Here is a 12,269-nt window from a genome sequence, read left to right on the forward strand (position 1 = left end):
TCCCCTTGACTTTTCCGACTTGATATTTCGTTTCCTGTGGGTTTCTCTGGAGAGGCGCGTATTTCTGATCTACAAGGCGGAATTCATCATTGTTAGCATTGGGCGGGGCGTCGTCAGTCAGCCCGCTCAGCGGACACGTCTGGTGGGCGTAATAGATCAAAAACCCCGACACTTGGTCTTTTCCATCTCAACTTTCCATCTGTCCTGCTATTTCTCTCCTCTGGTTCTTCTAAATCCCCCATATTCTTATTTTCTTATTTTCCGAAACCATTTGAACGGCCCCTCTCTAGTCGAGCAATATCGATATCGAATACCGAATGCGCCGCGCGGCCTATAGCTATAGCTAAGGAGGCGGAAAGCCGTCCGGCATGGCAGGCGATTCGGGGCTGAGGCCCATGCCCATGTCCCCCGGACAGTCGCCAGTCGAGGTACTGGGTGCGGGTATTGCTTGGGCGAGGAGTAGGAGGGGGAGGACGCTGATTTTTGGAGCGGTGTTCGTGGTTGTAACATTAGCGGTTGTGGGACTTGGGAATGCGGATGTGAGTGGGATATTTCTATTTCGAATGAACAACCTTGCCATAAAGCCTTCGAGGACGGAAAAATGAAGAATCAGAGACTAAAACACAAAGACAGTCCCTATCCACCGCCCGCCAACACCTCTCCTCCTCCTCCTCCTCCTCCACGTACTGGCATCCACACCTCCCATCCATCCCGTCATCCCTCACCAACTCCCCCCTCCGCCCCTCCAACACGACCCTCCAGCTCGAAAACGGCCAACTCGAGCACCCACCCTCTAACCTGCACAAAGCGACACCCAATTTCCACCTCCTCCTCGCCGCCCAGCAAGACAGCCCCGAATTCTGCAAAACCACCCTCTCGGCCATGATCCTCAACTACCCGCCCGCCACCATCATCAACCTGTTTCGGAAATTCGACAGCGAAAAGGAGAGGGAGAGGGCGAGGGTGAGGGGGATATTGCAGTTCCTCGAGAATGGGAGAGTGGTCGGGGACGAGGATCTGGTGTTGATTGCCGATGGGCAGGATACGTGGTTCCAGTTGCCGGGCGAGGTGGTGGTTCGGCTGTATCGGGTGGTGGTGGAGGAGGCGAATGAGAGGTTGGTGGAGGAATATGGGAGGGATGAGCGAGGTGTGCAGAGGTATCGTCAGAGGATTGTTTTTGGGGCGCGGAAGACGTGTGAGGGGGATGAGGAGGAGTCCCTCGCGTGCAAGTATGCTCCGGAGTCGCCGCTCCCGGAGAATCTGTACGGGAAGGATACGGAGAAAGAGAAGGAGCTTAGTCGGGCGAGATATTTGGATTCGGGCTTGATGATGGGACCCGCAAAAGATCTAAGAGCCTTGTATCAAGCTGCTGTGAAGAAATTCGACGAAGCTGATAGCACGATGGATTCCGCTCAGAGCGTCTTCGCAACCCTGTTCGCAGAGCAGCAACGCTCCCGAGGCGCGCCGATACCGAAGACTGTACCCAAAAAGAACCCAGGCTGGCTATCCTGGTTCACCGCAGGAGGCGAAGATTCGTCTTCTCCCAACAACAACCTCAACCCCGTCGCCCCCAGCGAAGTCCCCGGCCACGAATTCTCCATGGGTCTCGACTACACCAACACGCTCTTCCAATCCCTCCTCCACCCCGCAGACAACGAACTCGTGCCCCTAAAACACGACAAATCCTCCACCGCGGCGGAACTCTCCCAGCTCCACCGTCCCGATACAGCAACCCCTTCCTTGGACTTACCTCCCGCCCTGGCGCATGCGAAACCGCCCTTCTGGACCCCCGATTTCACCAGCAGCAATCCAGCGATCCCGACGCCGAATGCTGACGTCCCATTCATCGAGCCCCTGACGCTGAGAAAGGATCTAGATACCATGGAACCGAAAGATACCCCCTGGACGGCCGTTAAACTCATACAAAACACCTACACAGGCTCGATTCCCGCAATCCTGCACCTCGACAAGAAAACGGCACCTCTACGAAAGCGCAATCGTCCCACCCGCCGCAGCAACCCCTCCTCCCCTTCCCATCCCGCCGCCAGAGACACTGCCGCCGCCGCCGCCACAGGACTCTCATGGTCCTCACTCTGGTACTCTGGCTCCGAACGCGCCCTCCTGCGCTCCTATCTCCGCACGCCGCAATCCCAACTCGGCTTCCACAACGCCGCCATCGGCGGGGACTACATGTGGGACCTGCGCGGCGGCCGGGGCGGGGTCTGGCTTGCGGATCCCGAAGTCTGGCTTCCCTGGGGCGAGTTCGACGGCGTCTGCGGTAGTGTGGAGCAGATGCGGCGCGTCTTGGGGGCTGATGGGAAGGGTTTCTGGTTGCATGAGGGCGAGGATGGGGCCGAGGATGATAGAAGGAGGATGGAGGGGTTGCTAGTGGAGGAGATTCGCGAGGAGGAGAGGAAGGCTAAGGAGGAATGGAGGAGGGTTCCTGAAAAGGGGGGTGGGGTCGAGAGGGTGCTATGGGAGAAGAGGGTTGCGGGGAGGGTGAGGGACAAGGTGGAGGCGGAGAGGAGGGAGAGGGTGAGGAAGGAAAAGGAGGATAGGGAAAAGGAGAGGAAGGAAAAGGAGAAGGAGAAACAGAGGGGAAAGGAGAAAGGGGGAGGGTAGCATAGACATAAGACAGGCTTACCGTTGTCGCGACATGTATTTCTCTTCTACTTGCAAACTCAAACTACCAACCCTACAACTCTCTGTCCCTACCTCAGCAATGCCTATAAGCAAAGCCGCGAAAACAAGCAGCAAGAAGAGAGGAAAATTTTTTTTCGCAGCTTTTGCATTGTTTTCCTATCCCTCTACCCTTCCCCAAGAAAATAGAACCCTTGTAATAGCCAAATCCTAGGTCTGCGAACTGTACCTTGTCGCTCCCTCCTTAGCTAACAGTAGAGAAAAAGAAAGAAGCCTACTTTTGAGTAGAGTGGAAAAAGGAAGAGAAAAGAAACCTGAAATCAGAACCAAGCCAGAGACATCCCGAAAACCTACCCCCAACTCACCATCCTTTTTCCCTACCCCCAAAAATCAGACTCACTTCTCACCCCCAGTTCCTCCCAGCGAAAGATTTCCCATGGAAGCCACCATGTCAGGCTCCCAACCACCGGATCCAGATGCAGTAGATTGGTAGTTGGGGTTCTGCAGTCCACCAAAGCCTCCTACCCCATATCCATTCCCAGCACCACCCACACCCGCATACCCTCCCCCATATCCCCCAGCAGGCCCAGAAACCATGGGACCTGGATACCCACCTCGAAATGCGGGTCCGGAAACAGGCTGACCGAAAGCTGGGGAACTCGAGTATGTCGCCTCCGGCCAGTATCCACCATACTGCATTTGCTGCCTGCCATACTCCTGGTTTCCGGTATATGGACCATAGGGTTGGCCTCCAAACTGTGCAGGCGAATAGGTACCAAGGGGATTCGTCCATGCATTGTAGTTGGGGTCGTATTGCGCCTGAGATGTGTTCGCATTACCACGGCCTGTGTAAAATGTTAGCAAATGCCCAACAAACACTACAGAAGGAGGTTGACATACCACGCTGACGGTCATTGTGGCGATAATTGCTGTGTCCGAATCCAGGGCCAACGGCGGCGGGCGCATTCGAACGAGGAGGCAGAATGGCCCCTGGACCGATCGCCGAAGGCGGCTGCATCTGCATGAGGCCGGCGGGGTTGACGACGGATGCTGGGTTGACGGCGGACATCCAAATACGAATCTTGTACTGCTTGAATATGTCGACGATGAGGGGATTGAAGTTGACATAGGCCTCTGCGTAATAAAAGTAGGTCAACTTGTGATAATCGCTGCCGCACATTAGCATGTCTTCATCTTCGCGGGCCGAAGACGGGAACTTACGCTTGGAATTCGGCATCCAAGATCTCCATGGGCAACTTGTGCTCGACGGCTTTCTGTGCGCCCAAGCGCTTCGCCTTTGCCTCCAACCCTTCCTTGTCGCGCAAACGCTGAATCTCGTGATGTTGGGCAAGTCGTTTGATCATCTTTGGCTTGTTGTCATTGTCCTGCTGCCCACCCATACTCGTCAGACTCTCGCGCCTCATATTTGGATATCCCTTTGCACGAGCCAAGGCCCCAAGCATGTTGTGCTCTTTTGAGCCGGCAAGTGAGTATTGCGAAAACATGCAGAGCCAGCGGAAATGCTCGTCGAGGGCTTCAGCTTTGAGGCGGCGCGCTTCCTCGAGCGGAACGTTGGCGTGGCTCACTTGTCCCAAATCATGGCCGCGGTCTCCCTCAGTGACAACCAAGTCGCCAGGACGGAGTTCAAGGCCCGTGTCCGCATACGTGAAGTAGACGTCGGCGCGAGAGCACTTGAACGTCACGACGTGGAACTGTCGATGCGGGCGACCGACTCCTAGCCCTTGAGGGCCGGGGGCGGGATACGCAGCCAGACTGCCAGATGACGGACGCGGGATCACAGGGTCGGGGTGAGCGGCCGACACCGCCGAAGCATTGATGGCACGAGAAGCCGGTCCCAGGCCGCTGAAGTACGCACCGGCATCAAACGGCTCCTCTGGAGGGGGGGATTCCTGGAGCGGGGACGCCTCGTCTTCCTCTTCCTCCTCGTTGTAGGTCATGGATGGGGGCATGTACAAATTCTGGTGAGTGGAAGGCGTCGCAAAGGAATGGCGACGGGTCATGCTGTCTCCCCAAAGGTTTGCGCTTCGATTCTCGATGTTAGAGCTGCGTCCCAGGTAACCGCGGCCTCCCGTAGCATTAAATTCGCTGAAACGTCGGCCCAAGGGCATGTGCAGGTTGTATTGAGCCTCGTGATCGTCTGGCTCTTCGATGGCAATCTCGCGGTCTCGCTCGATTGAAGCCTCGAGCGCAGCCTTGTGAGCAGCAGCAAAAGCCTCAAGCGGAGATTGCATGGAAGGGATGCTGACGGCGGGGCGGTGACGCGGGTTTGCAGCGTTTGCTTCCGCTGCTTGCACCAACGAAGCGGAGGGGAAGGAGCTGTTATTGTCTCCGTTTGCGCCAAGCTCGTCCCCTTCATCCTCTCGGAGCTGCGAAAGACCTTCACCACTTAGCAGACTGGGCTTCGACGGCCTATGGCGCAGTACAGCACGATGTCGAGCGGCAAACTGCCCAATTGGGCTCGTGTCGAGGTCGGCGTGGGCGATGCTGTAGGATTGAGAGCGGCCAGACTTCCTCATCGGGTTCGGGTTCTGTTGGTTTGACAAGAAACCAACACCATCTTCTCCTTCGCTCATAAAGGAGAGTGAAGGCCTTTCGGTGAGAGATTGTTTCCTAGCCGTTGGCGAAGGGACAACGTCCTTGGGATGGTTGGACGATTGTGAGGTGAAGCTTGACGTATTCCAGGCCAAAGAAGACGTAGGTGGCCGGCTCGTCGCTGGAAGATCCAAGCCGGGCGGAGTCTGCAGAGAAATCGCGGTGCCCAAGGACACAGGAGGCAGAGAGTATTTGCGGTTAGGCTGGATGTCCTGCAACCAGCCAGAGGACGGACGACGACCACTTGGTGTGAGCATGGGTGGTGGAGCGCGGTTTGTGCCGGTTGGCGCATGTTCATCGTCGCTCGAAGCGATGGCGTCGCTATCTGGGGTGGGTTTGCGGAAAACCTTGGTCTTGTCGGCGAGGGCACTATTCGAGGGGGTAAGCCCACCCTTGAACATTGGTGAAGTCATTATGTTCGCTGTAGACATTGTAAGCGACGTTCGTCTATGTGCTCCCCTGTCTGCAACCGTACCTTAGGCACAGTGTAAATGTCCCTGTAACAGAAGCGTATTCGTGAAGCACCTGTTGTTCGTAGGTACTAACGTGGATGCGGCAGTGGGGTATATAGGTGTGTGACGGCCGTGTAGTAGGGTATAGTTGGCGCAGGGATGTTGTATGTATAGACGTCTAGAGGTAGCAGGAAGAACAAACTTTTTATCTGTTAGCAGAGGTATAAAAAACAGTAGAGGGAGGAAGTTATATGTAGTGGAGAGAACTTGTAGAGGTAAGTCCCTAGAGGGTGGGCGTAGAAAAGAGGCAGCCAAGGAAAGGCGCGCAAGGCAGAACAACCTTGACATCCAGGCGATTAGGGAGGAGAAGGTAGGAGGACTTACAAGGAAGTTTTGATCTGTCTTGTGTTGTGGTAGCTCTTAGCAAGAGCGAAGAAGATGGTAATGCCGTCGGCAGTAGATAAGCAGATAGATGGCAAAGGTAGATGTCTAGCAAAAGTCCTTGTTGGTAGAGGATTGTTCTCTTGATGCCAGATCCTATGTCGGGAGCTGTTGCGTACCTGAACATGAAGTTAGCGATAACGAGGAGAAAGAGGAGGAGGGAGTGGAGGGTTGGGGGGAGTGCGTACTTTAAGTTCACCTCAAGCTAACCGCAAGCAGAGCCTCGTGTAACCAAACCGTAGAAGTAAGAGTGTGAAGCGTATCTGACCAACGGGACAATCCAAGCACGGGAAGCTGGGTCAGACGGCTGCGTAAGGAAGAGACTTGGAGGAGTGGGATGGTGGCCAAGTGAGAGGCTGCGCCTGCACTGTCCTTGAGGAGCTGTGCAGTAGCTGCCGTGGAGAGGTTGCGCTCCTGTTTGACCTGTAGCGGACGAGGACGTCTATCAGCTGTGGTTGTCTTTGTCGGGCAGATGAAGAAGTAGAGGAAAGAGTAGGCAGTGAGATAAGGCAGGGTAGTTGTAAAAGTAAGCTGGAGGGTGTGTGGGTGGAGGAGAGAAGAGAGAGTGCGGAAGGTAGGAGAGAGATGCTTTTATAGGCAGGCAAGCGGGCACGGGCCACGTTCCGTCTTGAAGCAGCGTGGTGTGGTGCGGTGTAGGCGGCGAAGTGGGTTGAGGAGTAGGTGCAGGTGGAGGAGGAGGGAGAGAGAAGGAGGAGACGGTGTGAAGGAATGGCTTTTGTGGGTGAAGGGGGCCACGTGCCTACTTCCTTTCTGGTGGCAGACGACAGAGTAGGCAGGTGGAGGGCAGTGGGAGAGGGCAAGTTGATGCAGACTGTGGAGTGGCTCGAAGTCGGTCTGATCGTGGTGGAGGAGGAGGAAGAAGAAGAAGGGGAGAGGGAGGAGGAAGTCCGGGAGGATGGCTTTTGTAGGCAGGCTAGCTCGCTCCCTCGTTCACGCTCCTTCATTCCCCTCGAGAGGATGGGAAATTGGCGGCATTGAGCGGGCTTCGGCGGGGGTGGAGTCGTCGATGTTGTGCGGTGAGGGCGTGGGCGTGGTGCGAATGCGTTTGACGGCAGTCGCGAGTGGTGCACAAGGATGGTAGGGGGCGGGAAGACGGGGAGGGGAGGGGGACAAGGCTCTAAGAAAGACAGGGACTTCGTACCTTTTTAGTGGTTTGCCGGGCAATGAGCGCACCGAGAGCACTGTTGATGCCGCCAATCGAGGACTTGGTGACGCTTGCGGCGAACGCTGCGAGGTGGACAGACGGACGGAAGAACACACTGCCTGGCAAAGCCGGCAATGGCGCTGCTCTGATGATGTCTTTTGCAGCAGGGACAGCAGAAGGACCAAGATGATTCGGCCTGAGCTTTTGGCAAGGCACGGTCGAATGGGTCGCTGGTGGATGCGAACGTTTGGATGCGTGGAGACAAGGCGTTTGGTGCGGGTTTGGAAGGGGACTATCGTGATGATGCCTCTGCGGATACTCCAGGGCTGGAAGGGTCGGCCGTAGCACAGGCTTTTAGATATTACTGCAGGCACCCAACTTAGTCGAATCCAAAAAGAAACAGAGAGGAATAGAAACAGGGGCAGGAATTAGACTGGAATGCGGAGAGCCCATGCCGACTATGTTCCCACTGGATACACTGCGTTGGGCGAGGTCTTCAAGGTCCCTCACTGGCCAGCGAGCTACACCATCTCCCCAACACCCACCCCCCCATCCCCTCACAAGCGCTACCCAATGCAGCTCCCACCTCCGCTACAGCATGCCACTCATGCTAGCCATTGTCTCGTCTCACTCAACCATGTCGCCCTCGCCATGACGACCCTTTTCCGCCTTGCCGCGCGCAGCAAATGCCCTCCACCACCAGCGAGACCTCTCCCCCTCTCTTGATCCCAGCATCATCCTCAGGCCGTGAGCATCCCCGCGCTCCGCAAGAGCCAAAGGAAAGAAGAACCAGACATTGACGGGAAGGAGAAAACGGGACATGGTGACGAGGTACGAAGGAACGGGATTACTCACCTCACTAGCGACGAGTAGACGGTCGGTAGACTACAATTAACCAGGAACAAATCAAACGTAGCGGATCGTCTATCGGAGTTTCCAGCCGTGTAATCTGGATTCCATCATCAGCAACATATTTCTTCTTCCTTGGTCGAAGAAGAATGGCGACCCTTGCCACACGTGGGCACCGCATCGGCGGAGGGGGAGTGCACCCTAAGAAACGGCAATACACTGACGACGACGTACCAAGACAGTCTATCCCATGCGCGTCGCCTGCCGGTTTGAAAAAACAAATCTTGATTCGAACAGTAGCTGACGCAAACAGTAAGCTTTTGAGCCGGATGCAAGCGTGCGGACCTGGAGGATCGATGCCTCTTCGCGGCGGCGTACCTGGAAACACGCAAGACCGGAAAGAAGCGCCGAATTCTTGAACCAATCTATCCCTAGTCTTCCCAGAGGCGTCGAATCGTGAAGAAAGAAGATGGCCTATACTATAACAGCATCTGTCGGTGCTGCTGACGAGCACACGGGCAAGCAATTCACCCAAAGAAGCTCCAGGTGTGTGGAAAGCGCCACGCTGCAGCTTATTAGGAGGAACTTCGTCGATCCGTGGACCGTCTATTATAAACGCTGGGGGCGGCCACCTATGCGGCCTGGAGCATGGTTCCACGCGGAGGAGCAACGACAAAGGCACAGCGGGCGCGGCGCCCTGCGGAAAGAGCCGTGAAGAGAGGGAAAGGGGAATGAGCTGCTGCGGAGGTGCTGGTGCGATGCTTGCCAACTCTCAACACGACGCAAAAGAGATGGGCCAACTGTGGCACTTCGCAGCTCCGCCTCCTGAAAGCTGTGCGCTTATGATGCTGCAGGGCTAGCAGTACAAGGTCACGGCTGAGTGGTGGCAGCGAGATGTCCGGCTCGATCCAGTCCGGTGGCAGACACAGGCGGGTTTCCAGCGGAGATGTCGGGAGGTGGAGAGCAGGACGATAGGGCTCATGGCAAAGAGATGGACAGAGAAGAAGAAGGGTGAAAAGGAGCGCGAGCCCCAACGCCTTTGAGGCTTGCCCGCAGCTGGCACGACCACGACCACGACCTGCTGGGGGCCAAGGATCAGGGGGCTGAAGTGTGGCAGATGCACACGATGTGCAGAATGCGGAGAAGTGGCCAGGCCTAGCGGTTCCCAAATTGCAGCGGTTCGCGCCCCAAATTGTCCAAGATCCAGCCTCTGCCGGGGGCTGCTTTCAGAGAGCTTCTTGGGTGTGGAGAGAGGAGAGGGGAGGGGGAGAGGGGGAGGGGGTGGAAGCGAGGCTGCGTTCCAGGGGCTCCCGCAGCAAATCATCTGCTGCTGTGAAGGGCCCCTCTTGTCTTGCCGTCGAACGTCGTGCCACTCCGTCCCCTTCTTTGACCTTTCTGCTACCAAGATCGCCTTCCTGTTTCCCCCTCTCCCCCTCACCAGATGTTGGAACGGACGACTGTTGGAGAGGCTCTTGGTGGTAGGCATGGGATGCGCCACCGCTCGACCTTGGTTGCGGCGTGCCTGTCTTCCAGGGACTTTCATCCTTCACCCATCTCGTCTATTCTCGGATGCAAAGCGCAGGTGCAGGATGCAGACAACCAAGCAGAAACCCCATGGATCGGACTGAACACCCTGTTCCTTCCGCTCCGCCGCCATGCTCTCACCCTCATGTTTCCTGCGCGCCATACCGGACCGCTCAAGCGTCGACAAGACGAAGCCAGCCCCGCAGCAGACGAAGTCTAGTAGTGTAGGGGACCTGTTGGACCATCCGAACAAAGAGCATCACGCGCCCCAGAATACCTCGCACACAACGCTCCTTGGGTCCTTGGTTGCTGGATATGGAACCACCTCTTCCCCGCTTCTCGCCTGCCTTCGCCACATGGTGCCATGTCCGGAGTGTTGCTCATTCGTTGAATGGTTTCGTCGTAGAATGGGTCGCCTCTCACGACTTTCGCAATTGGGATGGTTCTCCCGAAAATGGACCGCTGGCGGGTGGCATGCTCAACTTGTCGACTACTGGCACATGGCCATGGGCCCCCGGGGGCGACAGTGACGATTAACAGAGGGGGTTTCTGCAGCTGCTAAGCATAGGAGTACGAAGCACGACAGGTGCAACCCTTGTGCTCGAGTCTTCAGTTGGTGTCGCGGGCCTCTAGTTGAAGGAGATGGGTGTGCCGTCAACCCCGCATTTTGGCTGCAGGCGCATTAACATCAATTTGATGGAGTCCCGGCTTGGATTCTGCAGCAATGTACAGCCTCGTCTTGATTGCGAACGTCCTTGAGGAGCCGAAATCCAAAGCCTGGCTGCGGTGGACAGGTTTCTCTAAAGACCAAGGCAACCTTGACTGCACGACCAACCACCCTGTTGGAAGCTGTCGGCTACTTCGAGTCATCAGGTTAATGCGTATCCGCGGACCGACCCAGTTGTCTCCACTCCTTTTGTTGGTCGCTCAAGGAACCTTGCTGGGGTATCCGGGTGTCTGATGATGGAGGGCTGGTGCTGGGCCACCGGCAAGGAGATGATCGATCCGGACCGAAGTGCGGAACGCGTTCGGCTGCAATGGATGGCGGCGGCCGCCAGCCTGAACTCGTATCGTCCACCTGGCTTGGCTGCCCATAGTAAGGATCGACTGGACTGCATCTAGAAACCTTTCCTTCTCGCTCTCGAGGCCTCATTGACTCTGAGAACCGCGCAAGGCATGCCTCGCTCGGGCGCCATTGTACCTGAACTATCTCTTGACCTCTTCCTTTGTCTTCCGCGAATTCCCAAGCCAACAAAGACCTCGAGGGTGGGCAAAGGGGAAAAGTACCCTTCATATCTGCCCTGGACACGTACCTTGGCGGCATCGAGGAGAGCGGCGAGTAGGCCTTCTGGGTAAAAGGTTTCCCATTCTGAGCTTCTTGCCTGGACTATCCGTAGAAGCTGTGTTGGTCGCTATCGAAACCAGTTGGCCCGAATGGGAGATTGTAGGATATGCCGAAGGCGCCGTCGCCTCTGCCTGCGATTCCATGTTGTCGATCTTCCTGATATGGTACCTGCCTGTCAGATGGGATACTGGATGACACAACCAACCCGTTCCTGGGTTCCACGTTGTTGGAGTGGTAGAGAAGAAGGTGCGGGATGGTGCCGCTGTTCAGCATCGGCCGCCGCCTATAACTATATGCAGTGTGGGCAGAGTCAGTCGTTGATGGGGGGGCAAGTGGTTGTCTTGGCGCCTCTCTTTGACAAGTCGAGAACATCTGCAAGACTCGCCCTGTCGTGAAGATTTCCAGTGCAAAGAGGGCAGAAGTTTGGGAAAAGAGAGGGAAAGCCTGCAGATGCATCCCCTTGCCCCTCCCTTTCATCCTGGCTAACGGAGTTTTCACTGAGAGCTATGGCATTGCTCCCGTGACCTGTCCTTCACTGGAGTTGCCTGGGCCTACAGACATAGCTCTCTGTGCTCTCTGCATTGTTTACCCTGGCCCTTCACTTGCCCCAGCACCCAGGCCGCCTCCCAGCACCTCTCCCCTTGTCCGGCCAGTGCATAGCACTCGCACCAAACGGCGAGGGAGATCTCCAGGCTTGGAACGCGCCGCTTCTTTCACCCCCCCAGGGCTTCTAGCAGCAGCATGGAGGCTCTCACCTGGGCATCGTCCCCAGCAGCACCAGCAGGAGCAGGAGGAGAAGGAGCGGCCAGCCACTTTTTACGCCCTCCGCCCCTCTCTCAGGGCAACCACCCCACGGCCACCCGGGGCTCACAAACAAGCCCGCTCCGCCATGGCCATCAGCACTGCAAGTACAGGTTACATCAATTCTACTCGGGCATGGGACGGGCAGCGGCTTCAGCAGGTTGTTATGTCTCAGCAGTAGCACCCTTTATTTCCCCCGGAAACTTTCTTTCAAAACTACCTGCCCCAGGACGGCGAGACAGCTCTTTCCGAGACTGGATTTTACCCTCCTGTACCTCACCCCCTCCCCCACCACCACCACCACCAGCAGCTCCTCCTCTTCTCCTTCGTCCTCACCACGACGCCCAGCTTCGCCATCATCCGAGCGTCTTTTCCTGCAACAGAAAGCTTCACGAGCAAAATCAAGACGACCACAGCGGCCGTCCTCGACGCGCCAACC

At 56.6% G+C, this 12,269-nt stretch overlaps 3 protein-coding genes across 3 annotated transcripts; 2 read left to right on the plus strand and 1 right to left on the minus strand.

Moving 5' to 3' along the window:
- Positions 1–368: 368 nt before the first annotated feature.
- Positions 369–2,622, plus strand: EI97DRAFT_459990 (uncharacterized protein; the record flags this gene model as incomplete). Its single annotated transcript, XM_033801064.1, has 2 exons — positions 369–539; positions 634–2,622. The coding sequence occupies 2 exons, from the start codon at positions 369–371 to the stop codon at positions 2,620–2,622; spliced, it is 2,160 nt and encodes a 719-aa protein (XP_033652256.1).
- Positions 2,623–3,036: 414 nt separating this feature from the next.
- Positions 3,037–5,666, minus strand: EI97DRAFT_381063 (uncharacterized protein; the record flags this gene model as incomplete). Its single annotated transcript, XM_033795788.1, has 3 exons — positions 3,037–3,485; positions 3,541–3,809; positions 3,862–5,666. 3 exons carry the CDS (start codon positions 5,664–5,666, stop codon positions 3,037–3,039), a joined length of 2,523 nt encoding a protein of 840 aa, XP_033652257.1.
- An 814-nt stretch (positions 5,667–6,480) lies between these two features.
- On the plus strand, positions 6,481–8,629 carry EI97DRAFT_502545 (uncharacterized protein). The gene is made up of 4 exons (XM_033802753.1): positions 6,481–7,071; positions 7,298–7,584; positions 8,044–8,142; positions 8,211–8,629. Exons 1-4 carry the CDS (start codon positions 6,876–6,878, stop codon positions 8,577–8,579), a joined length of 951 nt encoding a protein of 316 aa, XP_033652258.1. The 5' UTR covers positions 6,481–6,875; the 3' UTR covers positions 8,580–8,629.
- Positions 8,630–12,269: the final 3,640 nt, after the last annotated feature.

The sequence above is a fragment of the Westerdykella ornata genome, assembly GCF_010094085.1.
Source record: "Westerdykella ornata strain CBS 379.55 unplaced genomic scaffold EI97scaffold_18, whole genome shotgun sequence".
Classification (NCBI taxonomy): Eukaryota; Fungi; Ascomycota; class Dothideomycetes; order Pleosporales; family Sporormiaceae; genus Westerdykella; species Westerdykella ornata.

Excerpts from the sequence above, each read along its gene's own strand:
- EI97DRAFT_502545 (XM_033802753.1), top strand. The coding sequence starts at position 6,876 with ATGGCTTTTGTGGGTGAAGGGGGCCACGTGCCTACTTCCTTTCTGGTG. Across the intron at positions 7,585-8,043 it reads GCGTGGAGACAAGGCGTTTG|CATCATCCTCAGGCCGTGAG; the intron begins GTGCGGGTTTGG and ends TCTTGATCCCAG. Across the intron at positions 8,143-8,210 it reads AAACGGGACATGGTGACGAG|GAACAAATCAAACGTAGCGG; the intron begins GTACGAAGGAAC and ends ACAATTAACCAG.